The sequence below is a fragment of the Phacochoerus africanus genome, chromosome 9 (genome assembly GCF_016906955.1).
Source record: "Phacochoerus africanus isolate WHEZ1 chromosome 9, ROS_Pafr_v1, whole genome shotgun sequence".
Classification (NCBI taxonomy): domain Eukaryota; kingdom Metazoa; phylum Chordata; class Mammalia; order Artiodactyla; family Suidae; genus Phacochoerus; species Phacochoerus africanus.
Genome location: NC_062552.1, coordinates 22,776,899 through 22,801,524, shown reverse-complemented (window position 1 = coordinate 22,801,524; position 24,626 = coordinate 22,776,899). Strand labels below are relative to the sequence as shown.

Sequence of the window (24,626 nt, the reverse complement as noted above, 5' to 3'; positions counted from 1 at the left end):
ATATACCATGGGTGTAGCCCTAAAAAGACCCAAAATATTGAAAAATAAAAATAAATGTAATGATTTACTTCATAAAGTCAAACCTAACTACTGCAAACAGAAGACCTACTTTCTAACGATGGGGTAATTATACTGTATTTCACAAGATCTATTTACCGACTATAAATTATATTTGCATTGCATCATTCATTATAATTGTTCTAAATTCAGTCCAGTTACAATAAGAGTATTCGATAATTTCCGACTGACAATTTTCCCGTTTTATGCTTTCAGGAATGAAAAGTTAGTGAGTCATCATGAATCGGGCAAACGAGAGCTCCTCAAAAGAGTTCATACTACTTGGCTTCTCAGACAAGCCCTGGCTACAAACGCCCCTTTTGGTGCTCCTATTAACATCATACGCAACCACCATCTTTGGCAATGTGTCCATCATGATGGTGTGCATTCTGGATCCCAAGCTTCACACTCCCATGTATTTCTTTCTCACAAACCTCTCCATATTAGATCTCTGTTACACCACGAGCACCGTCCCTCATATGTTGAAAAACATTTGTCAGAACAAAAAGACCATCAGTTATGGTGGCTGTGTGGCCCAGCTCATCATCTTCCTGGCTCTGGGTGCTACGGGGTGTCTCCTCCTGGCTGTTATGTCCTTTGACAGATACGTGGCCATTTGCAGACCCCTCCGCTACGTAGTCATCATGAACCCCTGGTTCTGCTTCAAGATGATAGCCTTCTCCTGGCTCACTGGCTTCAGCAACTCAGTGTTGCAGTCCTCCTTGACCCTTAACATGCCTCGCTGTGGTCATCAGGAAGTGGACCACTTTTTCTGTGAGGTTCCTGCCCTTCTCAAGCTGTCATGTGCTGACACAAAGCCTATTGTCTCCGAGCTCTTTTTCTTCAGTGTGTTAATTCTGCTAATTCCAGTGACATTGATCCTCATCTCCTATGGCTTCATAGCTCAAGCAGTATTGAGAATCAGGTCAGCCGAAGGACGGCGAAAAGCTTTCGGAACGTGTGGGTCTCACATGGTTGTGGTCTCTCTCTTTTTTGGAACAGGCATTTACATGTATCTACAACCACCTTCTTCCACTTCTAAGGACTGGGGAAAGATGGTTTCCCTTTTCTATGGGATATTCACACCCATGTTGAACCCTCTCATCTATAGCCTTAGAAATAAAGATATGAAAGAGGCCTTCAAGAGGCTGCAATTATTAACATTTTCTATAAGAAATAAGTGTTCCATTGTGACAACAATCTTCTGAGTCTGTCCTTATCCTTGAAAATGATAATAGTGTTTTAATTGATTTTTCATTTTTTCAGGCTCTTATGATTTTATTGAATTCAGCCAAAACTTATAAAACTTGCTTCAGGAAGCAATGCTGAAGACATCTTTTCTTTTGTTAAAAAAATTTATTATGATTTCTTTACAATGTCCTGTTAATTTCTGTTGTACACCAAAGTGACCCAGTAATACATATGTATACACTCTTTTTCTCACATTATCCTCCACCATATTCCTTTACAGGTGACTAGATATATAGTTCCCTGTGCTATACAGCAGGATCTCATTGCCTGTCCACTCCAAATGCAAGAGTTTTCATCTACTAACCCCAAATTCTCGGTCCATCCCACTCCCTCCCTCGCCCCCCCAGCAAACACGAGTCTGCCCTACATGCCCATGATCTTTTCTGTTTTGTAGATGGATCACTTGTGCCATATTTTAGACTCCACATATACGTGATATGGTGTCTGTCTTTCTCTTTCTGACTTACTTCACTTAGTATGAGAGTGTCTAGTTCCATCCATGTTGCTGTAAATGGCATTATTTGGTCCTTTTATGGTTGAGTAATATTCCACTGTTTATATGTACCACATCTTCCTAATCCATTCATCCATTTAGGTTGTTTCCATGTCTTGACTATTGTGAATAGTGCTGTGATGAATATATGGGTGCATGTATGTTTTTCAATGAAATTTTTGTCTGGATACATGCCCAATACACAGAAATAGATCGCATTTCTATATACTAACAATGAAAGATCAGAAAGAGAAATTAGGGGAACAATCCCATTTACCATTGCACCAAAAAGAATAAAATACCTAGAAATAAACCTTCCTAAAGAAGGTTCCTTACTCTGAAAACTATAAGACACTGATGAAAGAAATCAAAGACACAAATTGATGGAAAAATATACCAGGCTCTTAGATTGGAAGAATCAATGTAGTCCAAGTGACAATACTGTCTGAGGCAATCTACAGATTCAAGGCAATCCCTATCATATTACCATGACATTCTTTAGAACAAAACATTCTAAAATTTGTATGGAAAGATATCTTTTCTAAGTTAAAAGCTCCTTTGCTTTCCAGAAGTTTCCTCCATGTACTTTGTTCCTTTGTTCCTTGGTAACATTTCTTCCTATCAATGTCAGACTGTCCAAGACACTTAGATGGTTTACCTTCCCACTTATGTACTATTTGTTGGAGAACCATTTTGTCTACCACCTTAGTTAGGAATTTCCCCATCTTTATGATTAAATGACCAGCGATCCCAAGCCAAAAGTTTTCCCATAATCACCCCAGTCCTCAATCACTTTACATCCTCCCATCCCTTTATAATTCCATCATATACACCTTCCAGAACAGTTTCAAGTATGCAGTTTATGTCAAATCTAGCTGGCTTTAAACTAGCTAAGTGTGTGTATCTCATACTAGAAATTTAAAATATCAATTGAGTTTTATTTCCAACTCTGTTTTCAATTCATCCCATCATTCTCCATGGATAGCATTTTCCCCTTTTCTTTCATTTTCCAATATTTATTTGTCCCAAATCCTTATTTGTTCCAAGTTCTGCACCAACCAAACACACGTGATAGCCCATAAATGATTATGTTTTTTAATAGAAATGTTCACTGGAATACTTTTTTCTAATATTTAACTGAATAAATTCATTCTTCTTTGGGGTAACCTCTAAATAAATATTTATTGATATTTTTAACACTAGATAGTACTAGACCAGAGGGAAAATAATCGCAGTTATTATACTGAAAAAAAATTTTTTTTTGTCTTTTTAGGGCCATACCCATGACATATGGAGGTTCCCAGGTTTGGGGTCATATCGGCCTATATCAGAGCTCCAGCAATACCAGCTCTGAGCCACTTCTGCGACCAACACCACAGCTCACTCAACACTCAATCCTTAACCCACCGAGCAAGGCTAAGGATTGAACCCAAGTCCTCATGGATATTAGTCAGGTTTGTTAACCACTGAGCCATGACAAGAACTCCTGAAAAAAATATTCTAATTCCCGGAGGAAATGACCCTTAAATTCAGACATTTAAATGATTAGTTGCAGTTAGTAATATAAGGACATAGATGGGACAACATTTTAGGCAACAGAGGAGGGGTTACAAAGCATTTTATAAATTACAAGTAATTTAAAATGGTTAAGAAAGAGAGTACAAGACACATATAAAAAGAGCCTGGAGATGATAACTGAAAAGTCTAGGCTTTATCCAGTAATGACAGCAGAAATGTTAGAGTACAGAAAGTGCCAGCACCAGTATAAAGTAACTAAAAACCTAAGTGCAGAATACAGCTCTTATATAATAATCATGTGTTTACTAAATGAGACATGTAATAAGCAGTAAGAGATTCAAGACACAAAAAACAAATGAATATCAATTATATCTCTAGTGTAAGTGCCTTTTTAAAATTTCCAAACCTGTTTCTACCATTGCCATCTCTTTTTGAATATGATAGACATTTCAAACTCAACACCATCAAAAGCTAAACACCTGCTCACCCTTCACCACAAAGCTCTTTTCACTATTTTAACAAATGGATTCACCTTCTGTTTACATTTGCAAATCAGAAACCCTGAACCATATCTTATGCCATTCACTCCTTAGTTTTTTAAATCAAAACCATTTCCAAAACATATCAATCATTCCTCTTTTGTGCCTCCCATCTCTCCATTCCTTTCTATCTTCACATTTCTGGTACCATCACGTTTTACCCATAAGTTTACCAAATTATTAACCTACCTATCATTATGCACTCCTGCCAACTCTTTGAAATACACCTTTTAAAAATATAGCCAGTGATCATTTCACTGCAGATACAATCATCCCATTCTCTTCACCTGTACTGAGATTATCAGTGGCATTCTATTGTTCACTGGTTAAAAACAAATACTCACTTACTAGCAATACAGCTCTCTTCTTTTTTTCTGGCCACATCCATGGCATGTGGAAGTTCTGGGGCCAGGGATGAAACCTATCCCACAGCAGCAACCCAAGCTGCTGCACTGAAAACGCTGGATCCTAAACCTGCTGTGCCACAAAGGAACTCCCATACAGCTTGCTCGTCGCTCTCTCTGTCTTTTGCACTTACCATATTTCCTTAAAGCATAGAACCTTTGCACATACTGATCCTTCTACCTGGAATACCCTTCCCATCCATATTTACCTAATGACTAATGGCTCAGGCCTCATTAGAAAAAATTTTGGTGGTCTCTCTCTGATTCAGTGAAATACCCACAAATTTACTTGTTCATTATGTACCTCTCATTTACGGCACTTTTACTTTTTTTTTTGTCTTTTTTGTTGTTGTTGTTGTTGTTGTTGCTATTTCTTGGGCCGCTCCCGCGGCATATGGAGGTTCCCAGGCTAGGGGTTGAATCGGAGCTGTAGCCACCGGCCTACGCCAGAGCCACAGCAACGTGGGATCCGAGCCGCGTCTGCAACCTACACCACAGCTCACGGCAACGCCGGATCGTTAACCCACTGAGCAAGGGCAGGGACCAAACCCGCAACCTCATGGTTCCTAGTCGGATTCGTTAACCACTGCGTATGGCACTTTTACTTTTAAGTGATCATTTGATAAGTGCCTTTACCTCCTACTAGACTGTAAATTCATCAAAAAGTCTACAAACAATAAGTGCTGGAGAGGGTATGGAGAAAAAGGAACCCTAGTACACTGTTGGTGGGACTGTAAATTGGTGCCACCACTGTGGAAAACGGTATGGAGAGTCCTCAGAAAACTAAAACTAGAACTACCATTTGATCCAGCAATCCCACTCCTGGCCATCTATCCAGAGAAAACCACAATTCGCAAAGACACATGTACTCCGATGTTCACTGAAGCACTATTTTCAATAGCCAAGACATGGAAACAACCTAAATGTCCATCGACAGAGGAGTGGATCCAGAAGATGTGGTACATATACACAATGGAATAGTACTCAGCCATTCAAAGGGACGAAATACCGGCATTTGTAGCAACATGGATGGACCTAGAAACTATCATGCTAAGTGAAGTCAGCCATACAATGAGACACCAACATCAAATGCTTTCACTGACATGTGGAATCTGAAAAAAGGACAGACTGAACTTCTTTGCAGAACAGATGCTGACTCACAGACATTGAAAAACTTATGGTCTCCGGAGGAGACAGTTTGGGGGATGGGGGGTGTGCTTGGGTTGCGGGGTGGAAATCCTGCGAAATTGGATTATTATGATCATTATACAACTACAGATGTGATAAGTTCATTTGAGTAATTAAAAAAAGTAAAAAAAAAAAAGAACATGGAACAAAGTTTGGTTTTTCTCACCAAAACATTCACAGCACTTAGTTTTGGAGGCAGAAAATTAAAACATCAATTGTCAAAACTATGGATAATTTTAGCTAATATGCAAATTTTCATTTATCCTGTTAAAAGAATTTTCAGAGATGTGAAACTCTCTAGGGCTAGGAATGGTGGTCATATGAAATTCCATGGTGGGATATATACTTAAACTCTCAAAAGCTAAGGAAATTGTATTTCCCTGTAAAAATGAAATCTAGTGATTGTCAAATATAGTTATTAATAATCATTTCTCTTTTAAAAGTTACATAAATACATTATTTATGTAATTATAAAGATAATAAGAGACATATAATAATACGAGACATATTTATGTAAGATAATAATATGAGACTTATATTTCAGAAAAAGCAAACAGTTTTATGGAAAAGAGTTCATCCTTAAATTTACTATATTTAAAGTTTACCACTGTTGGCATATTAGTTTATTCATCTTTTCTGTCAATGGAGGGTTATAATTTCTTTTTTATGTGCATTATGTCTTGATAACGTACCTAGATTCTTTTTTATTTAAGGTTCTTTAAATTCTATAGTGCTTTACAATTTTCAAAAGTTTCACACACATGATTTCATAAAATCCCATAATAACCCATTTTTCCCCTACCCATATATTGCTCTCTCCTCCTTTGCTCTTCTCACTGGGAACTACTCATTTGTTCTCTACATCTGTGAGTCTGCTTCTTTTTTGTTATAGTCACAATTTGTTGTATTTTTTAGGTTCCACATGTAAGTGATATCATACAGTGTTTGTCTTTTTCTCTATGACTTACTTCCTTTAGCATAATGCCCTCCAAGTCCATCCATGTTGATGAAAATGGCAAAATTTCATTCTTTTTTGAATAGCATTCTATTGCACATATACATCACATCTTCTTTATCCACCCATCTACTGATGGACACTTAGGTTGCTTAAATACCTTGGCAATTATAAATAATGCTGCTATGAATATTGTGTGCATATATCTTTTCAAATTAGTAGTTTTGGTTTTTTGATTTTTTTTTTCAGATACATACCCAAGAGTGGAATTGCTAGGTCATATGATAGTTTTATTTTTAGTTTTTTTGAGAAATCTCCATATTATTTTTCACAGTGGCTGCAGCAATTTATATTCCCACCAATAGTAAATAAGGGTTCCCTTTTCTCCACATTCTTGCCAACATTTTATACCTGAATTCTTTAAAACACAGATTAAATAGCTGTCTTCAAGTGGAAACAAAATAGTGAGATTCTAAAAATTCATGCACTTGATGGATCAGAAAAGAAGAAAAAAATTCTTAGTTCCAGATAGTAATATATAAAATTGAAGGCATTGTTTGAGAAAGAGAGGTAAATTAAAATGTAATATCTAGTGATTAGAATTTTTATTCAAGAACATTAAAAATGTACCTGCTATTGAACTTTGAGTGGATTAAAATACCTCCTAATATATGCTTTTACTTGGATAAATAGTTAAAGGAAAAAAGAATAAGGGAAAAGTGAAAAGAGAATAAGCCTATTTCACCAAAGGATTATAGGTCCAAGAAATCTACATATAGAAACATAAAGAGAGTCGTGTCTTTACAAATACTGTGGATGTGGCCATTGGAACACAAAGCAGACTTAGATCAAATAGATTAGGTGCTAAATTTTAGAGAAAGTTACACTACCAAATAAAGATGACTCTTAAGCCTTGAGATTTAAAATAACCCTTGGACACCAATCTTCGTTAAGTAGGAAGGAAGTTGAAAAAGCAAACATATTCATTATTGCTCTTTTCAGATATAGACATTGAGGTTAACGGACCTACAAAAAAATAAAAACCAATAGTATGAGGAATAACTGGTATTAAGTAGCTGGGGACCTACTTCAATGAGTAGACCATGGGAATATTTCACAGCTCAGAGTTGGAACTCTTCACAACTGCTCATGGTTTTTGGAATTTCTGGATAACTTTGTCTTCTATGTATCTCTAAATTTTTCTCTTTCCCAATGGGGGTTCTTCATTGGCCATCTTCTTCCAGTTCTACTGATTAAATTTTGGGGCATGTGGAGGACAGATAACTTGTCTATTTAATTCACAGGTTTATTAGCCAAGCAGAGACCCTGAACTTCGAACTGCATCTTATTAATGGATGAAAAATGTGTATATGTCTCTTTTCAGAAGGAGACAGATGTATTTTCTGTGGAGGAAGAATAAGTGAAATATTTTGTGACTAAAAGGCAGACAGTGGTAATCTTGAGGGCTGACCACAGATATTTGGTTTCTCATACCTTCTAGGAATAGGGTAGGATTAAATTTTCCCTCCTGTTGAACTAAGTCACGGTCTGTGACCAGCTTTGTTAATAAGTGTGAGTTAAAGTCACAGCCTTCAACACTAGGATAGGGAACAGTTTCACATAATTTCATAGAGACAGAGAGAGTTAAACAAAATGAGAAGGCAGAAGACTATGTTTTAAATGAAAGAATGAGAAACAATCCCTGAAAAACTCCAGTGAAACAGGGGTAAATAATTTACCAGATAAAAAGTTCAAGGCAATAGTAATAAAAATGTTAACTAAGCTAGGTAGGGGGTGCAATATAAGAACACAGACTTTCACCCAAGAACTAGAAAATATAATAAAGAAATAGTCCGAGCGGAAGAATACAGTAACTGAAATGAAGAATTCAGTTCACTAGGGGGAATTAACAACAGATTAAATGATACAGAAGAATATATAAGCAATCCAAAAAATGGAATAATAGAAATCAGCCAATCAGACATCAAAAACATTTTTTGTTGTTGTTGTTTTAAATAAGAGTAGTTTAAGAGAATTCTGGGACAATGTCAAGCACACTACCATTCGCGATACAGGAATCCCAGAAAAAGAAGAGATAGAGAAAGGTGTCAAATGTATTTGATGAAATGAGGGCTGAAACCTCCCTGAACCTGAAGAAAGAAACAGATATTCAGGTACTGGAAGCACAGGGGTTTCCAAATACTGTAAGATATCACTCATAGGTGGAATCTAAAAAACAAACAAAAAACAAAACAAAAATAAACTCACAGATACAAACAAATTAGGGTTACCAGAGGGGAAGGGTTTGGGGGCATGGGTGAAGCAGCTAAAAGGGGTCGTGATGGCAACTAGACTTGTGATGGTGATCACTTGCTAGTGTATACAGATGATGAATTACAATGTTGTACACCTGAAAGTTACGTAATTTTTTAAAAATAATAAATGAAAATCTGTTTTGCCACATATCATATGGCCCATTGTGCATTATCTCACTAACATTTCAATCATTCTGTAGCCAAGTTTACTGAGACACTGAGAATAAGCACCAATCTCTTATTTCTCTATTACAAATAAATGTCATTACAGCAAATTTTTGTAATTTTTCAACGTTAATATTTGAAGCAATGGAGAAAGTTACGTGTAGTGGGCATTTGAAAATATTTATTGATTGAATAAATTAATGAAACTCTGTAAACTGATTTCTTCTTGATACAATTTTTTATTATTTAAATCATTTGTGAGGAGTTCCCGTCGTGGCGCAGTGGTTAACGAATCAGACTAGGAACCATGAGGTTGCGGGTTTGATTCCTGCCCTTGCTCAGTGGGTTAAGGATCCAGCGTTGCTGTGAGCTGTGCTGTAGGTCGCAGACGCGACTCGAATCCCGTGTTGCTGTGGCTCTGGCATAGGCCAGTGGCTACAGCTCCAATTAGACCCCTAGCCTGGGAACCTCCCATATGCCTTGGGAGCGGCCCAAGAAATGGCAAAAAGACAAAAAAAAATCATTTGTGGAACTTTAACATAGTCAGTGTTAGGTCAATCGATACTATGCTAGGCTATTGGAGGAAAAATATTTGAAAACAAGAAACTTTTAGTTCCTTAGAAGTCATATTGGAAGGGGACTGCTCCTTCTTTCTCTATGTAAAATTAAAATTACTCAACATGTATTATATCAGGAAATAATATCCCAAGAAAAAGTATAAATAAAAGAAAATTGTATCTTGACACCAAAAATAATTGTCTCAAATTTTCCCTGAAATCCAAGTAAATATTCTATGAAATTATTGAAGTAGGTTGGCTTTTCTGGGATTCTTTTAGTCCTGAGCTAATTTTCCACAACAGGAAAAATGCCAGAATTTATCATTTCATTGTACTGGGCAAGAAGGAACTTAGCAGTATTATCCCCTCTAGGGAATTTCTAGTGTTTCTTGACAAGAATTTCCACTGAGGTTTATTATCTCAATGGAAAAAATGTCCCACAGCTCTATAAAGAGTAAGAACACTTCCTTAACAATTATTTTAGAATAAAATAGGTTTCCACATCTGAACATATTTAGGATCCTTCAAATCAAATGAATAATATTAAGGACTTATGATAAAAGACACTGAACTCAGAGAGAATAGTCAATATTTACCTCCAACTAACATTTCATTCTGATGGAAAAAAAAAAGATCAGTGTCAATTTTTGCAAGAAAGGGAAATACTACCATGGAATATCAACACTGATTTAAAGAAGGTATTGTATGTGAGTGGGAGCGATCTGTTCAGCTTAATCGACTTTACCATTTTGCACAACCTCATGCACTTTGTGATAAGAGTGATAAGAATAATTTGGGGAAATGAAAGGGAAGAAAACGCAATCTTTACAAGACTTCTTTTGGCAGAGATAAGTACAATGTTAATATTTGGATACAACCTAAGGAAAAATTAACTAGAAGATACAGATTCATAAATCAACCTGGACACTGTACTCAATGAAAATAACTAACCCAACATGAAGTATTACACTTGCAAAAGGGTAGCCACACATATTGGACTAATTAATCCTCATGGCACAGAAAGATTGTTGTGATCATTTCTGCTGTACAACAAAGTGACTCGGTTATACACATACACACATCCATTCCTTTTCAGATTCTTTTCTCATAAAGCTTATCACAGAATATTGGGTAGGCTTCCCTGTGCTATACAGCAGGTCTTCATTGACTGGGAATCATTTTAACCGTGTGTTTTCTTCTATGACAAGTTTTATCTTTGCAAAAGTCATTTTATGATTTGAGATACATGACTAAGGAAAAGCCCTCTCTCTTGCTGTTTCTATATGAAGCAGACCAATCCAGCTAGAGTTCTGAACTTACCTAAATAAACTCAGAAATTCAACCAGAGAATAATAAGGTTTAGCAGACTAAGGATGAAAGAAATGAACACATGTGGTAAGTCAGCACGGGTGGGTTTGGGGAAACATTCTTCCATTTCATTATTTTCTCAAATATAAGAAAAACTGTGGTATCCCTTTACTTAATCATTATTCTATAAAAATTTTCTATATTACATTCTCTAGGTAAAATATAGAGATTTGTTAATCTTCTTTTAGATGTACTACAAAATAATAATTTGGGGCATTTTGATTCATAAGTTTTCATCTTGCAAGTATCAATTCACATCACTGGAGTTACATCACAGAGAAAATCCCTTCATAACTCACTTTATTTAACTGAATAAGTTGACCATCAAGAATATTTAATACTGAAATATACATCTTCATTTTGACTTAAGTCCATGAACAAGAGCAACGACAGTCATGAATGCAAGAAATGTAAGTACTCCAAAGGTTTTCATTCTCTTGGGCTTCTCTGACCATCCCTGGTTGGAAATGCCACTCTTCATAATAGTCCTTGCTGCTTACATCTGCACACTAGTAGGAAACATCTCAATTATAGTGGTATCCAGAGTAGATCCAAATCTTGACAGCCCTATGTACTTCTTCCTTTCCAACCTCTCCTTCCTGGACCTTTGTTTTACCACAACCACCATCCCTCAACTGCTGCTAAACCTCTGGGGCCCAGATAAGTCTATCAGCTATGGAGGCTGTGTGACTCAGTTTTATATGTTTCACTTTTTGGGGGCCACCGAATGCATCCTCTTAGCTGTGATGTCCTTGGATCGTTCCATGGCCATCTGCAAGCCTTTGAGGTACCCAGTCATCATGCATCAGCAACTCTGTATCTTCCTAGTGGTCATGGCATGGCTAAGTGGTTTGGTCAACTCCTTGCTTCAGTCATCCCTCACCATCCAGCTGCCACTTTGTGGCAACAACAAGGTAGATGATTTCCTGTGTGAGGTCCCAGTGATGATCAAGATGTCATGTACTGATACCACATTCAATGTAGCTATGCTCTCCATTGTGGGAACATTCTATTCCCTCGTTCCCTTGTCACTTATTCTTGTCTCCTATGGGTTCATCGTAGCTACAGTGCTCAGAATTCAGTCCTCAGAGGGAAAGAAGAAGGCCTTTAACACATGTAGTTCTCATATTATTGTTGTATCTCTCTTCTATGGGCCAGTAATTAGCATGTATGTGCAACCTTCTGCTGCTAACTCCCAGGATAAGAACAAACTCATGTCCCTATTCTACAGCTTGGTGACTCCTATGCTTAATCCTTTTATTTATACTTTGAGGAACAAAGACATGAAAGGGGCAATGAGGAGGCTTCTTGTCTCATTGTACCATCAAAGAAGAGGATAAACATAGCTATTTTTGTACTTCATACTTTCCATATAGGACTTAGAAGAGCCTCTGTTCTAAATTACCTCTTGGTTTTGCCTCGTCTCAAAATTATCCCCAAAGACGTAACTTTTTACTATGTAGCTATCATAAGAAATAAAATAAATATATGGTACTAAGTTTAAATTAAATTTATAAAAATATTAAAAATTCATATCTGTATAAATTGTGTCTTAACAAACATATTGAAAATTTTTCTTAAATAGATGTTTAAAAAAAATATTTCTATGTTACAAGCTTTCCCAAGTATAGGCACATTTGATGCACCTGGTCCTATTTGCTAGAAAGACTGTTTTTCAGCTTTGGTACACATCAGAATACTTATACTTTAAAAATCACAAACATGACTCCACTGCAGATATCTTGTATCATAATTTTGAGAAATCATGTCCAGAAAACTATTTTTAAAAACTTCCTCGGTTAACATCAATTGAAACGTAGAATTTGTGAGGACCATCACAGGAAAATATTTTTGAGATATTCTTTAGAGACAGAAGTCAGACAGGATCTGACATATGGGAAAAGGTATAGCCCATTTACCCACTCACCCCCTGCCCCCCCCAAAAATAGAAGATAGTTTGTTGAATATGTGAAGAATCTCAGATGCTCCAAGCTTTTAAGAAAAATTGTAAACCCACAGGCAGAGAATTTAAAATCACGACTCCTAGCAAATGCTAAGGCAAATGCAAAAAGACCAAGCTGAATATCTAGAAGATTCGCTTCCTAATAATTAAATGTTCTATTAAATTCAGCTAAGTACTTTGATCAGTAGTATCATTTATGTGCAATAAAATTTTCAAAATTGGTTTCCTAAAACTAAATTATACAACAAAGAAATTGATAATTGAATTGTTACTATTGATAACTGAATTATCAGTCTGAGTAAGCAAATATCTTAGAATACCTTAAAGTGAACCAAAAGCAAAAAGAAGAAACTGCAAAAAAAATGTAAGAAAATATACGATTTAGAGAAAAAAACACATAAAACTAAATACAAACAATAGGACTGGTAGTTGGATTAAAGCAGTAGATGGAGGAGAAATAATTAAGTAAATATTAGGAAAAATGCTTGGGAGTGAGATGTTCTAGCCATACATTAGGCACCCCAATCCTGAAATCTGACAATGGGAAGATAAACCCCCTTAACTGGTTTGGAAAACAGTGGGGCTTACAGGAGGGCTGTAAGAAACCAAGACTTCACTCTTAAAGAGAGAGCACAGTCTTCCTGTCAAAATGCAGAGGCTGCAGACAGAAAACTGCCTGGGTGTTTTGTCTACAAAACACCTTGGGAGGAGCAAAACTAGCTCCAGGGAGGAAACCACTTTCAGGATGGGAGTGAAAGCAGCTCAGTGGCATGGCACAACCACTCCAGCTCCAATCCAGCCTCCATGGATACTGGAAAAAAAAGAGTGAAACCAGCACAGAAGAGCAGCCCCAAGCCCTCAGGCCCTGGCAAGGACCCATCGCAACAATCCAAGGTATCCAAGGTGGAGATAACCATCACACCCAGCAGAAACCCAGCTCAGTTGGGGCTCCTCTTATAGCCCCCTGGGCCCCAAACCTACCCCCAGTAGGATGGTAACAGCCAGTGAGAATAGGAGAAACGCTCTCACTCTAGCCCTTCCAACTCCAGCCATACCTCACACCAAGGTGGCAGCTGCCAGCACACACCAGGAGAAGATGCAGCCCATGTTCACCTCAGATCCAGCTCTCCCACCAAAGCCACTGGGCACATGCAGAATTCACAGGGATGCCTCAAGACTGGGATAGGAAGCTGTTTCACCTAATTTTCATAAAGACAGAGAAAGTTAAACAAAATTAGAAGATAAAGGAATGTGTTCCAAAGAACAAGAAAAAATCTGAAAAAAAAGAGAGTGAAACAGACAAATGTGAACAAATTAAAGTTCAACAAAGAAATCAAAACTATTTTTAAAAACCCTAATTTATGAGAACAGTGACAGCTCTGAAGAATTCAATAAACAACTTCAAAAACAGACTCAACCAAACAAATGAGAGAATTGGTGAATTATAAGATTTATTTAAAATCATACTGTCAGGAGAGCAAAAAGAAAAAAATTAAAAAGAAAGAGAAAATCTATGTGAATTACGGAATACCATTAAAAGATACTATCTATGAATTACTGGAGTCCCAGAAGGAGTAGGAGGGAGAAAGTAGCATAAAGTTTATTCAACAATTGTAAAGATATACTCAGTCAACATCAGAGCACTTAAATATATTAAGCAAACACAAACAGAACAAAAGAGTAAAATAGACAACAATATAACAAGAGTAGGGGACTTTAATACCTCACTTAGAATCAAGAATGGAACTATCATCAAAACAAATCAATGAGGACACAGGATTGGAAATATACTTTAATCCAAATGGACCTAACAAACATATATAGAACATTCTATCCAACAACAGTAGCACAAACATTCTTATCACGTGTACAAAGAACATTTTCCAAGATAGATTGGTCATATGTTAAGTTACAAAAGAAGACTTAGCAAATGTAAGAGGATTGAATTCATAGCAAGCATCTTTTCTGACCACAATGGTATATGAAACTAGATATCAATGACAGGATGACAACTGGAAAATTTACAAGCATGTGGAAACTAAACAACACACACCCGAACATCCACAGGTCAAAAAAATCAAATGAAAATCAAAAAAATATTTTAATACAAATGAAAACAGAAATACAAAATACCAGAGTTCCCATTGTGGCACAGAGGAAACAAATCCTACTAGTAATCATGAGCTTATGGGTTCAATCCCACTGATCTCGCTCAGTGGGTTAAGGATCCACTGTTGCTGTGAGCTGTGGTGTAGGTCAAAGACACAGCCGGCATCCTGCATTGCTGTGGCTGTAGTATTGCTGTGGCTACAGCTCCGATTCGACCCCTGACCTGGGAACCTCCATATGCTATAGGCTCGGCCCTAAAAAGCAAAAAGAAAAAGAAATACAAAATACCAAAACTTACAGGATGCAGCAAAAGCAGTTCTAATTTCCAGTCTATTTTATTGATAGTTATTCAACGTTTAGTTGTAATTTTCGTATTTTCATGAGAGGAGGTGAGCTTAAGTCTTTCTACTCTGCCATCTTGTCCCAATCTCCAGCAAAAGCAGTTCTAATAGGTAAGTTTATAAGGATAAAATGAAAGAGAAAGATCACAAACAACCAACATACCTTTACCACAAATAACTAGGAAAAGAGAAACAAACTAAGTGCAAATTTAGAAAGAAGAAAATCATAATGATCAGAGTAGAAATAAACAATAGGGATACCATAAAAGCAAAAAAAAAAAAAGACCAACAAGACAAAGAGTTGGTTTTTTGAAAAGAAAAACAAAACTGACAAGCTTTAGCAAGAGTACCTGAGAAAAAGAGAGAGTGCAGAATTATTCACAATAGTTAAGACATGGAAACAAACTAAGCATCCATCAAAAGATGAATGTATAAAGAACATTACTTACATAATATGCAATTATACATAGTTATATATAATTTATTGTTATATAACATTATATATATATAAAATGAAATATAATTCAGCCTTGAAAAAGAAGGAAATCTTGCCTTTTGCAAAAACATGGAGAGACCTTGAGAGTATTATGCTAGGTGACATAAAGCAGAAAGAGAAAGACAAGTATTACATGTTCTCACTTTGATGTGAAATCAAAAAAACCTCAGAGAAATAATAAGTAAAATGGTAGCTGCTAGGGACTGGGGTTGGGAGAAACAGAAAATGTCAGTCAAAGAGTATAACTATCAGCTTTAAAATTATAAATTAGTATCTGCTATCAAGATGACAGAGGAGTAGGACATGGAGCACACTTTCTCCCACAAACGACATTAAAAAAAACTACATGCACAATGATTAGCACAGAACATCTACTGAACACTGGCCGAAGACTTCAGACTTCCAAAAAGGGCAACCTCCACATAACTAAGTAGAACAAAAGGGGAAAAGAGAGAGAGAAGGAGGAGGAGGAGAAGGAGAAGAAGAAGAGGAAGAAGAGGAGGGAGGGGGAGGGGAATGGGAGGGCAGATGGGGAGGATAGGGGAGAGGGAGGAAGAGAAGGGGAAGAGGAAGAGAAGAGGAGAGAAAAAAAGGAGTCAGGAAGAACAAACAAAACCTAAAGTCAGCAGAAGGAAGGAAATCATAAAGATCATACACACACACACACACACACACACACTATATATACAAGACTCCTATATCAAAACATTGTGGTAACCACAAACCAAAAATCTACAATACAAACACACACACACACACACACACACACACACACACAAATAAGAAAAATCAATTAGGGAGTTCCCGTCGTGGCTCAGCAGAAATGAATCTAACTAGTATCCATGAGCACAGCTGTTATCTCTGGCCTTGCTCAGGGGTCATGGATCCAGTGTTGCCATGAGCTGTGGTGTAGGTAGAAGATGCAGCTTGGATCTGGTGTTGCTGTGACTGTGGTGTAGGCCAGCAGCTGCAGCTCCAATATGACCCGTAGCCTGAGAACCTCCATATGCCGTGGTTACAGCCCTAAAAAGACAAAAACAAAATAAAAAACAACTAAAACACAACACTAAAGACAGTCATCAAACCATAAGATAAGAGAATAAAAGAAGGGAAGAGAAAAAACCAACAAAAACAAATCCAAAATAATTAACAAAATGGCAAAAAGAACACAGATGTCAATAATTACCTTAACTGTAAATGGAATAAATGCTCTAACCAAAAGATGTAGCCTGGCTAAATGGATACAAAAACAAGACCCAAGTATATGCTGGTCTATAAAGAAGATATAGTATATGCATATACAATGGAATGTTATTCAGCCATGAAAAAGAATGAAATAATGCTGTTTACAGCAACATGGATGACCCTAGAGATTATCATACTAAGTGAAGTTAGACAGTGAAAAACAAACATCATATGATATCACTTATAAGTGGAATCTTAAAAAAAAAAAAGATACTGCAGAAATACTCACAGACTTTGAAAACAAACTTATAGTTACCAAAGGGAACATGTAGGGGGGAGGGATGGACTGGGGATTTGGGATTGGCATATGCACACTGGGATATATGCAATGATTGGCCAACAGGGACCTCCTGAATAGCAGAGGGAACTCACCCAATATTCTGTGATGATCTTTATGGGAAAAGAAACTGAAAAAGAATGAATGTGTGTATATGTATAACCGAATCACTTTGTTGTACAGTGGGAATTATCACAACATTGTAATTCAACTATACTTCAATAAAATTTTTAAAAAAGAAAAAAAAAAGTGCAGAAGACCTAAATAGATATTTCTCCAAAGAAGATATATGGATGGCCAGTAGGCACATAAGAAGATGCTCAACATCACTAATTATTAGCAAAATGCAAATCAAAACTATAATGAGGTACTACCTCACACTGGTCAGAATGGCCATCATTAATATGTCTACAAATAACAAATGCTGGAGAGGGTATGGAGAAAGGGGAACTCTCCTACACTGTTAGGGGGAATGTAAACTGGTACAACCACTATGGAAAACAGTATGTAGGTTTCTTGGAAAATTAAATCTAGAACTACCATATGATCCAGAAATTCCACTACTGGGCTTATATGCATACATAACTATAATTCAAAAAGATGCATCTACCCCCATGTTCATTGCAGCACTATTCATAATACCCAAGACATGGAAAACACCTAAATGTCCATCAACAGATGAATGGATTGATATGGTACCTATATATAATGAAAATCTACTCAGCCATAAAAAAGAACAAAATAATGCCACTCACAGCCACATGGATGTAACTAGAGAACATCATACTAAGTGAAGTAAGTCAGAACAAGAACGACAAACACCAGATGATATCACTGACATATAGAACCTAAAATAGGACACAAATGAACCTAACTACAAAACAGAAACAGACTCACAGACATGGAGAACACTCTTGCGGTTGCCAAGGGAGAGAAGGGAGAGCGTGGGATGGACTGGGAGTTTGGGGTTAGTAGATGCAAACTATTACAATTAGAATGTATAGACAATAAAGTTGTACTGTGTCGTTTATCCAATCTCCTGAGATAGACCATAATGGAAAATAATATTAAAAAATGAATGTTTATGTATATATATACACACACACATACGTATATGTATGACTGGGTCACTTTGCTATACAGCAGAAATGTGCATAACATTGTAAATCAACTATACTTCAATTAAAAACAATAATAATAAAATAAAATGAATAAATTTGGGGTATCTAATTTACACCTGGTGACATAATTAACAATACTGTATTATATACTTGAAAGTTGATAGGAGAATAGATCTTAAATGCTCTTACTACAAAAAAAAATGTGTAATAAGTAAGGGAATAGATGGGTTAATGACCATGGTTGTGGTAAACATGTGAAGTATATACATGTATAAATCACCACATTGTACACCTTGAACTTACATATGTTGTACATCAATATCTCAACAAAACTTAAGGAAAAAATTAAAATATCAATAAGTAAAACTCAATATCAAATAAATAAAGGAAAACAGAATTTACCTAATTTCATCAGTCTCTCCACAAGGTTCTCATGAATACCAAATGAAACATAGTAACTTTGTAGTTGAGAATCCTGGACCACACCATGTTATCCAATGTTCAAAATTCATATCACCAATAATAGAAAAATAAACGTCAGGTTTTTTTTAACAAGATGCACTCGAGGAGTTCCCATCGTGGCTCAGTGGATAACGAACCCAACTAGCATCCATGAGGACGTGGGTTCAATCCCTGGCCTCACTCAGAGGGTTAAGGATCCGGCCTTGCCGTGAGCTGTGGTGTAGATTACAGACACAGCTTGGATCCCACATTGCTGTGGCTCTGGAGTAGGCCAGCAGCTGCAGCTCGGATTCGACCCCTAGCCTGGGAACCTCCATATGCTGCTAGTGTCACCCTAAAAAGCAAAAAAAAAAAAAAAAAAAAAAAAAGCACTCAAGCGGACACAATATCACTGCTGTGGGGTATTACTGTCAAAAATGAATATTCTCATTCTGCATAAACACTAGTCAAATCTAAATTGAACAGTATTGTATGATGTAAATGACCTGTACTCTTCAAAAATACTAAGCTCATTAAAGGCAAAGAAAAACTGAAAAATGGTTCCAGATTAAAGGACAAGAAATATAACACTTAAATTCAATTTGAAATCCTGGATGTGATCTTTAATTTAGAAAATACTCTCAGGAACACTTAGGACTAGGCTGCATTATACTCTGTAATATTTCAGAAAAATATTGAAATGCACATTAATATTACATTGTTATAGACAGAATATCAAAGTACTCATAGCAAAACATTAACATTGTGAAATCTGATGAAAATCTATAGTAAATCTATACTATTTTCTTTTCTTTAAGTTTTATTGGTACTGAATTGTAAATAGAATATGGCAGATTTGTATTTGAAAATTTATTATGCTTGATCCCACTTGTTGTTGTCATAGCATATGATAACCAGTGGCCTTTCAGCTTCACATTTGTAAAAAGAGATACAATATGTGACACTGAGGCCAATAAAAAAGCAGAGGATGAGTGTATCTGGGCTGGAAGCCAGAGCTAGTTTCTGTGATTATCCAATGACATATTTGTGCCAATCATTTTGCACTGCTGAGATAGACTCAGAAGATACAATTGAGCATGTGTTTAGGGAATGTGCTGCACAGGAATAGGTATGAGATGAAGCGGACAGAGATTGGGAGACAGTGTCCAGATAGGGAGTAGAAATTTACTGGTATAAAGAAGCAACTGGTCCTTCAATGCATTTAGCCTCCATTCTTAGCTGAGAAAAGGCTGAATTCATTGTTAGCTCCTCAGTAAAGTTGTCTGTGACCCAAATTAATGTGTGCTGTGTGACTGTCAATTTACCAAATATTGGCTTTAGGTTTAGGGTTGGCAATGGTAGGGTCTCAGACCTTCTAGTTTACCTTGAGTGTTGTTGGCCATAAGAAAGGAACTCAGGGAGTTCCCATTGTGGCACAGGGGAAACAAATCCGACTAGTATGCATGAGGATGGGGGTTCGATCCCTGGCCTCACTCAGTGGGTCGGGGATCCGGTGTTGCTGTGAGCTGTGGTATAAGTCACAGACACAGCTCAGATCCCATGTTGCTGTGGCTGTGGCATAGGCTGGCAGCTGCAGCTCCTATTCAATCCCTAGTCTGGGAACTTCCATATGTCACAAGTTCAGCCCTAAAAACACACACACACACACAAAAAGGGGGAGAATTCAGGCCAAAATCTACTGACCTTACTTGATTTGTTATATACAAGTTATTTAAGCTTAGGTAAGTCACACATCTTCTTCCCTTCAGTTTTCTTATCTACAAAGTGAGAAAAAACATACTTTTACCATGCCTCTGATTAAACTGCAAAAGGTTCATATAGTTTGAAAATATAAACAATAAAAAACAATAGCATCTTGTTCATCTTTGGGAGAATTTTTGAAACTGATCTTTATTTTATATTATAAATTAAATAGAATATATAATAATATGGCTAGGATTAAGAATCATATATGCTAAAATTTTGCGTTCTAAGAAAAATAGTCTACACATAGAAAAATACATTTATATGTTTTGCAAGCAGAAAGGGAAGAAAATAGATGGGAAATTTCAAAGTTTTTTTGTTAGATAGTGAGAGATTAGGGTATTACATGAGGTGTCCCAACCAATTAAGATTTCGATAAGTATAAGATGGTTCAAAGAACTAAGCTATGTCTTTTAAGTTTCTAAAAGCTCTTTTGCTCCATGATGGTCTATTCTACATGACCCCATTATTTATTCAAAGTTCTTTTATATACATGCTTCTTGGTTCTTCATTTTTTGAACAGTAGGTTAAGAACAAATGAATATATACCATATTATTTTTTATGCCTAGTTGGAGATAATCACAGACAACAAAGAAGACAAATATATCAGAATCAATGTAATTGCAAACCACACAAGAAACTGAGGGGGGAGTTCCCGTCGTGGCGCAGTGGTTAACAAATCCGACTAGGAACCATGAGGTTGCGGGTTCGGTCCCTGCCCTTGCTCAGTGGGTTAACCATCCGGCATTGCCGTGAGCTGTGGTGTAGGCTGCAGACGCGGCTCGGATCCCACGTTGCTGTGGCTCTGGCATAGGCTAGTGGCTACAGCTCCGATTCGACCTCTAGCCTGGGAACCTCCAAATGCTGCGAGAGTGGCCCAAGAAATGGCAAAAAGACAAAAAAAAAATTGAGGGGAAGTTTGGGGATATGTTGTGCATTTTGAAAATTTAGGGAATATGATTTGAATCAATCATATCCAAACTTTAGAGGCCCCCAAAACTATAATTGACATTTGGGTTACATAAAAAATTCAGGTGTTGCCAAGAGTTTACTTTATATTGAATTGTCCTTTAGCCTTATTCCACTTTAGCTCAATATGAGTACCAATTTTAAATGTTATATACATAGTACACTTATTTGAGATGGAAATGGTGGCAATAATACAGGTAACAAAAACTATTACTTTAATTTTTAAAAATGCATTTATGGAGTTCTTGCTGTGGCATGGTAGGTTAAGGATTCAGGGTCACCGCAGCTGTGGCATTGGTCAGATTCAATCTCTGGCCCAGGAACTTCCAAATGCCATGGATACATTCAAAGAAAAAAATTTTATTTTTTTGAAAAAATATGCAAATTGATTTTCATAATGAACTTTCTAACCACAAATATTCAAATCAGATCAAGCTTAAAGAGGAAAAAAAGGTAACATTTTCATATAATTTTTATCACAAAATTTTTCCAATACATTTTCAAGTAATTCTTTCAAGTACTTATCAGATGTATCAACTCATTCTTTCAGAGCCTAGTACTAATTCTGCCTCACATATTCCTTACTGCTTCTTAAGCTATGCAGGTGTTCTAAGGGCTTGATTCACCTAACAACACCTGGCCTATGATGACCATTATTTTACAATCCATATATCTGCAGCTTTACAGCTTATTTCCACCTCCTTTACACTTCTCACTACCTTGGGGAACGAAGAGAAATATGAGATGTTTACTTCTTCTGCATTATTTCAGAGGTCTTCTTGTTACAATTCATAAACCTTATTTTTTTTACCAATGATAATGGGATTTTTAAAGAATACAAACCAGAAGTTTCCATTGTGGCTCAGCAGAAAAGAATCTGACTAGCATCCATAAGAACATAGGTTTGATCCCTGGCCTCTTTCAGTGGGTTAAGGATCCAGCATTGCTGTGGCTGTGGTGTAGGCCGGCAGCTGCAGCTCCAATTCAGCACCTAGGCTGGGAACCTCCATATGCCATAAGAGCAGCCCTAAAAAAGACAAAAAAAAAATACAAACCAAACTTCCTCTCAATATTCACTAGTATTCAAAATAGCATAATAGTGTTGGAGAAAATATCTAAAGTGTTTCACTATGTCTTTTGTTAAACCAAGATAGAAGTCAAATGTTATGACAAATTCTGCCTAAAAAGCAAGAAATTTAAAAACATACTCTAGGGTTTTTAAATTAAGAATATCATCTTTCCATAGTAAATTAACCTGAATTTTATCAATTTTTACAACAAATTTCATGTCTCATTTTTGATTAGGTTTATGCACTGAAAAATTAATACTGATGTTTTATCTTGATTTTACATGGCTATTTTCTCCAGTAGAGAGTGATTAGTATTTAGGAAGATTGCATTTAATTCATATCTGCCACCACAAACTCCATGACCTTGTGACAGTATATTCTCAATAAGTACTGAGAGAGTGAGGAAATGAGAGTGGTTGATGAATAGATGGATGGATGAACCAATGGTTGAAGAGATGCTCCATTATACCATTAATGTCACAGATACACAGGCTCACCTCACCCCATTAATCTTCTTACTGCCCCTCTTACATCTTTGTTTCTCAGGGTATAGATTAGAGGGTTGAGGCCAGGCGTGACAACAGTGTAAAAAAGGGCAATGAACTTTCCTTGATCTTGAGAATTTCCTGATGATGGCAGGAGATATATGCACATGGCTGGAATGAAAAACAGGGATACAACCAGAAGATGGGCTCCACATGTCCCAAAGACTTTCTGAAGGCCAGCTGTTGACTGCATCCTCAGCACAGCACGGGCAATAGCACCATAGGAGCTGAGAATGAGGATGAGAGGTATGAGAACAAAAATGGAACTTGTGATCATGAGGGTCAGCTTATTAGCATGAGTATCAATGCATGACAGTCGCAGCAGTGCTGGAACTTCACACAGGAAATGATCCACTTGGCGATGTCCACACAGGGGTACCCAAAAGGTAAGGAAGGAATGAAGTGCTGAGTTGGTAAAGCCACTTGCCCAAGAAGCCACAGCCAAGAGATGGCAGAAACGAGGGTGCATGAGGACAGTGTAATGCAAGGGTCTACATACAGCTGCATAACGGTCATAGGACATCACCACCAGCAGCACACATTCTGTGGATCCCAGTGCAAGGACGAAATAAAGTTGAGTCATGCAACCATTGTAAGAAATTTTTTTTTCTGGGCCCCAGAGGTTGATTAGCAACTGAGGGATGGAGCTGGTGGTGTAGCAGAGATCCAGAAAAGAGAGGTTTGAGAGGAAGAAATACATGGGTGTGTGCAGATGGGCATCTACGTATGACAAGATGATGATGAACAGGTTGCCTATCAATGTCATCAAGTAGAACATCAAGATAACCACAAAGAGTATTACTTCCAGATGAGGCCAATTAGAAAAACCCAGTAGAACAAAGTAGCCTTCCAAAGTTGCATTGATTTTTTCCATCATCATTCATTTCTTATTATCTGAGAAGAGAATCCCATACACCCCCCAAAAAGTAAGGAAATACTCTATGAACCATAGGAAAACATGAAAAAGAAACAGAATCCAGTTTCAAAGATCTACCACTGTTCAATTCTAAGATAATTTGGCCACTAAGAGAAACTATGATAGTAATGAATTGAAAAAAATAAGAATCTGCAAACTAATACCAATAAATTTAAAAAGAATATATGAGTGGTAGGGAAGAGAAAGCTATTTCTATCATCAGGATCCTAAATGATAAACAGAGAAGCAAGGGCAGAGTTGGAAAAACATAAATGAATGCTAAAAATTACTGAAGGAAGACATGATAAGTAATTTACATTGTCTAAAATATCCTCTACCAAATTATTTGTTAATTACAAAATGAAAAGTGGTAGATTTTACAACAGAAAACCTGATGGACATCACCATAGCCAAGAAATCAATGTTAATGTCACCAATGTTGAAACAAACCAAAATCACAGGATTACTGATACAGTGAACACGACATAAAATCACTTCAGTCATATTACTGCCAAAAATGCACAGCCTGACTTTAATAATGAAGAAACATGCGACAAA

At 36.7% G+C, this 24,626-nt stretch overlaps 3 protein-coding genes across 3 annotated transcripts; 2 read left to right on the top strand and 1 right to left on the bottom strand.

Annotated features, from left to right (window-relative positions):
- Positions 1–296: 296 nt before the first annotated feature.
- Positions 297–1,265, top strand: LOC125136559 (putative olfactory receptor 2B3). Its single transcript, XM_047797419.1, has one exon. The coding sequence runs from the start codon at positions 297–299 to the stop codon at positions 1,263–1,265; it is 969 nt and encodes a 322-aa protein (XP_047653375.1).
- A 9,940-nt stretch (positions 1,266–11,205) lies between these two features.
- Positions 11,206–12,150, top strand: LOC125136278 (olfactory receptor 2B11-like). The gene has a single exon (XM_047796983.1). The coding sequence runs from the start codon at positions 11,206–11,208 to the stop codon at positions 12,148–12,150; it is 945 nt and encodes a 314-aa protein (XP_047652939.1).
- Positions 12,151–23,105: 10,955 nt separating this feature from the next.
- On the bottom strand, positions 23,106–24,036 carry LOC125136056 (olfactory receptor 2J3-like). Its single transcript, XM_047796674.1, is given in 2 exon segments — positions 23,106–24,020; positions 24,022–24,036. Coding segments are annotated over 2 exon segments (930 nt in total).
- Positions 24,037–24,626: the final 590 nt, after the last annotated feature.

What these genes read in the sequence shown, in the direction of transcription:
- LOC125136559 (XM_047797419.1), top strand. Translation starts at nt 297, where the DNA reads ATGAATCGGGCAAACGAGAGCTCCTCAAAAGAGTTCATACTACTTGGC.
- LOC125136278 (XM_047796983.1), top strand. Translation starts at nt 11,206, where the DNA reads ATGAATGCAAGAAATGTAAGTACTCCAAAGGTTTTCATTCTCTTGGGC.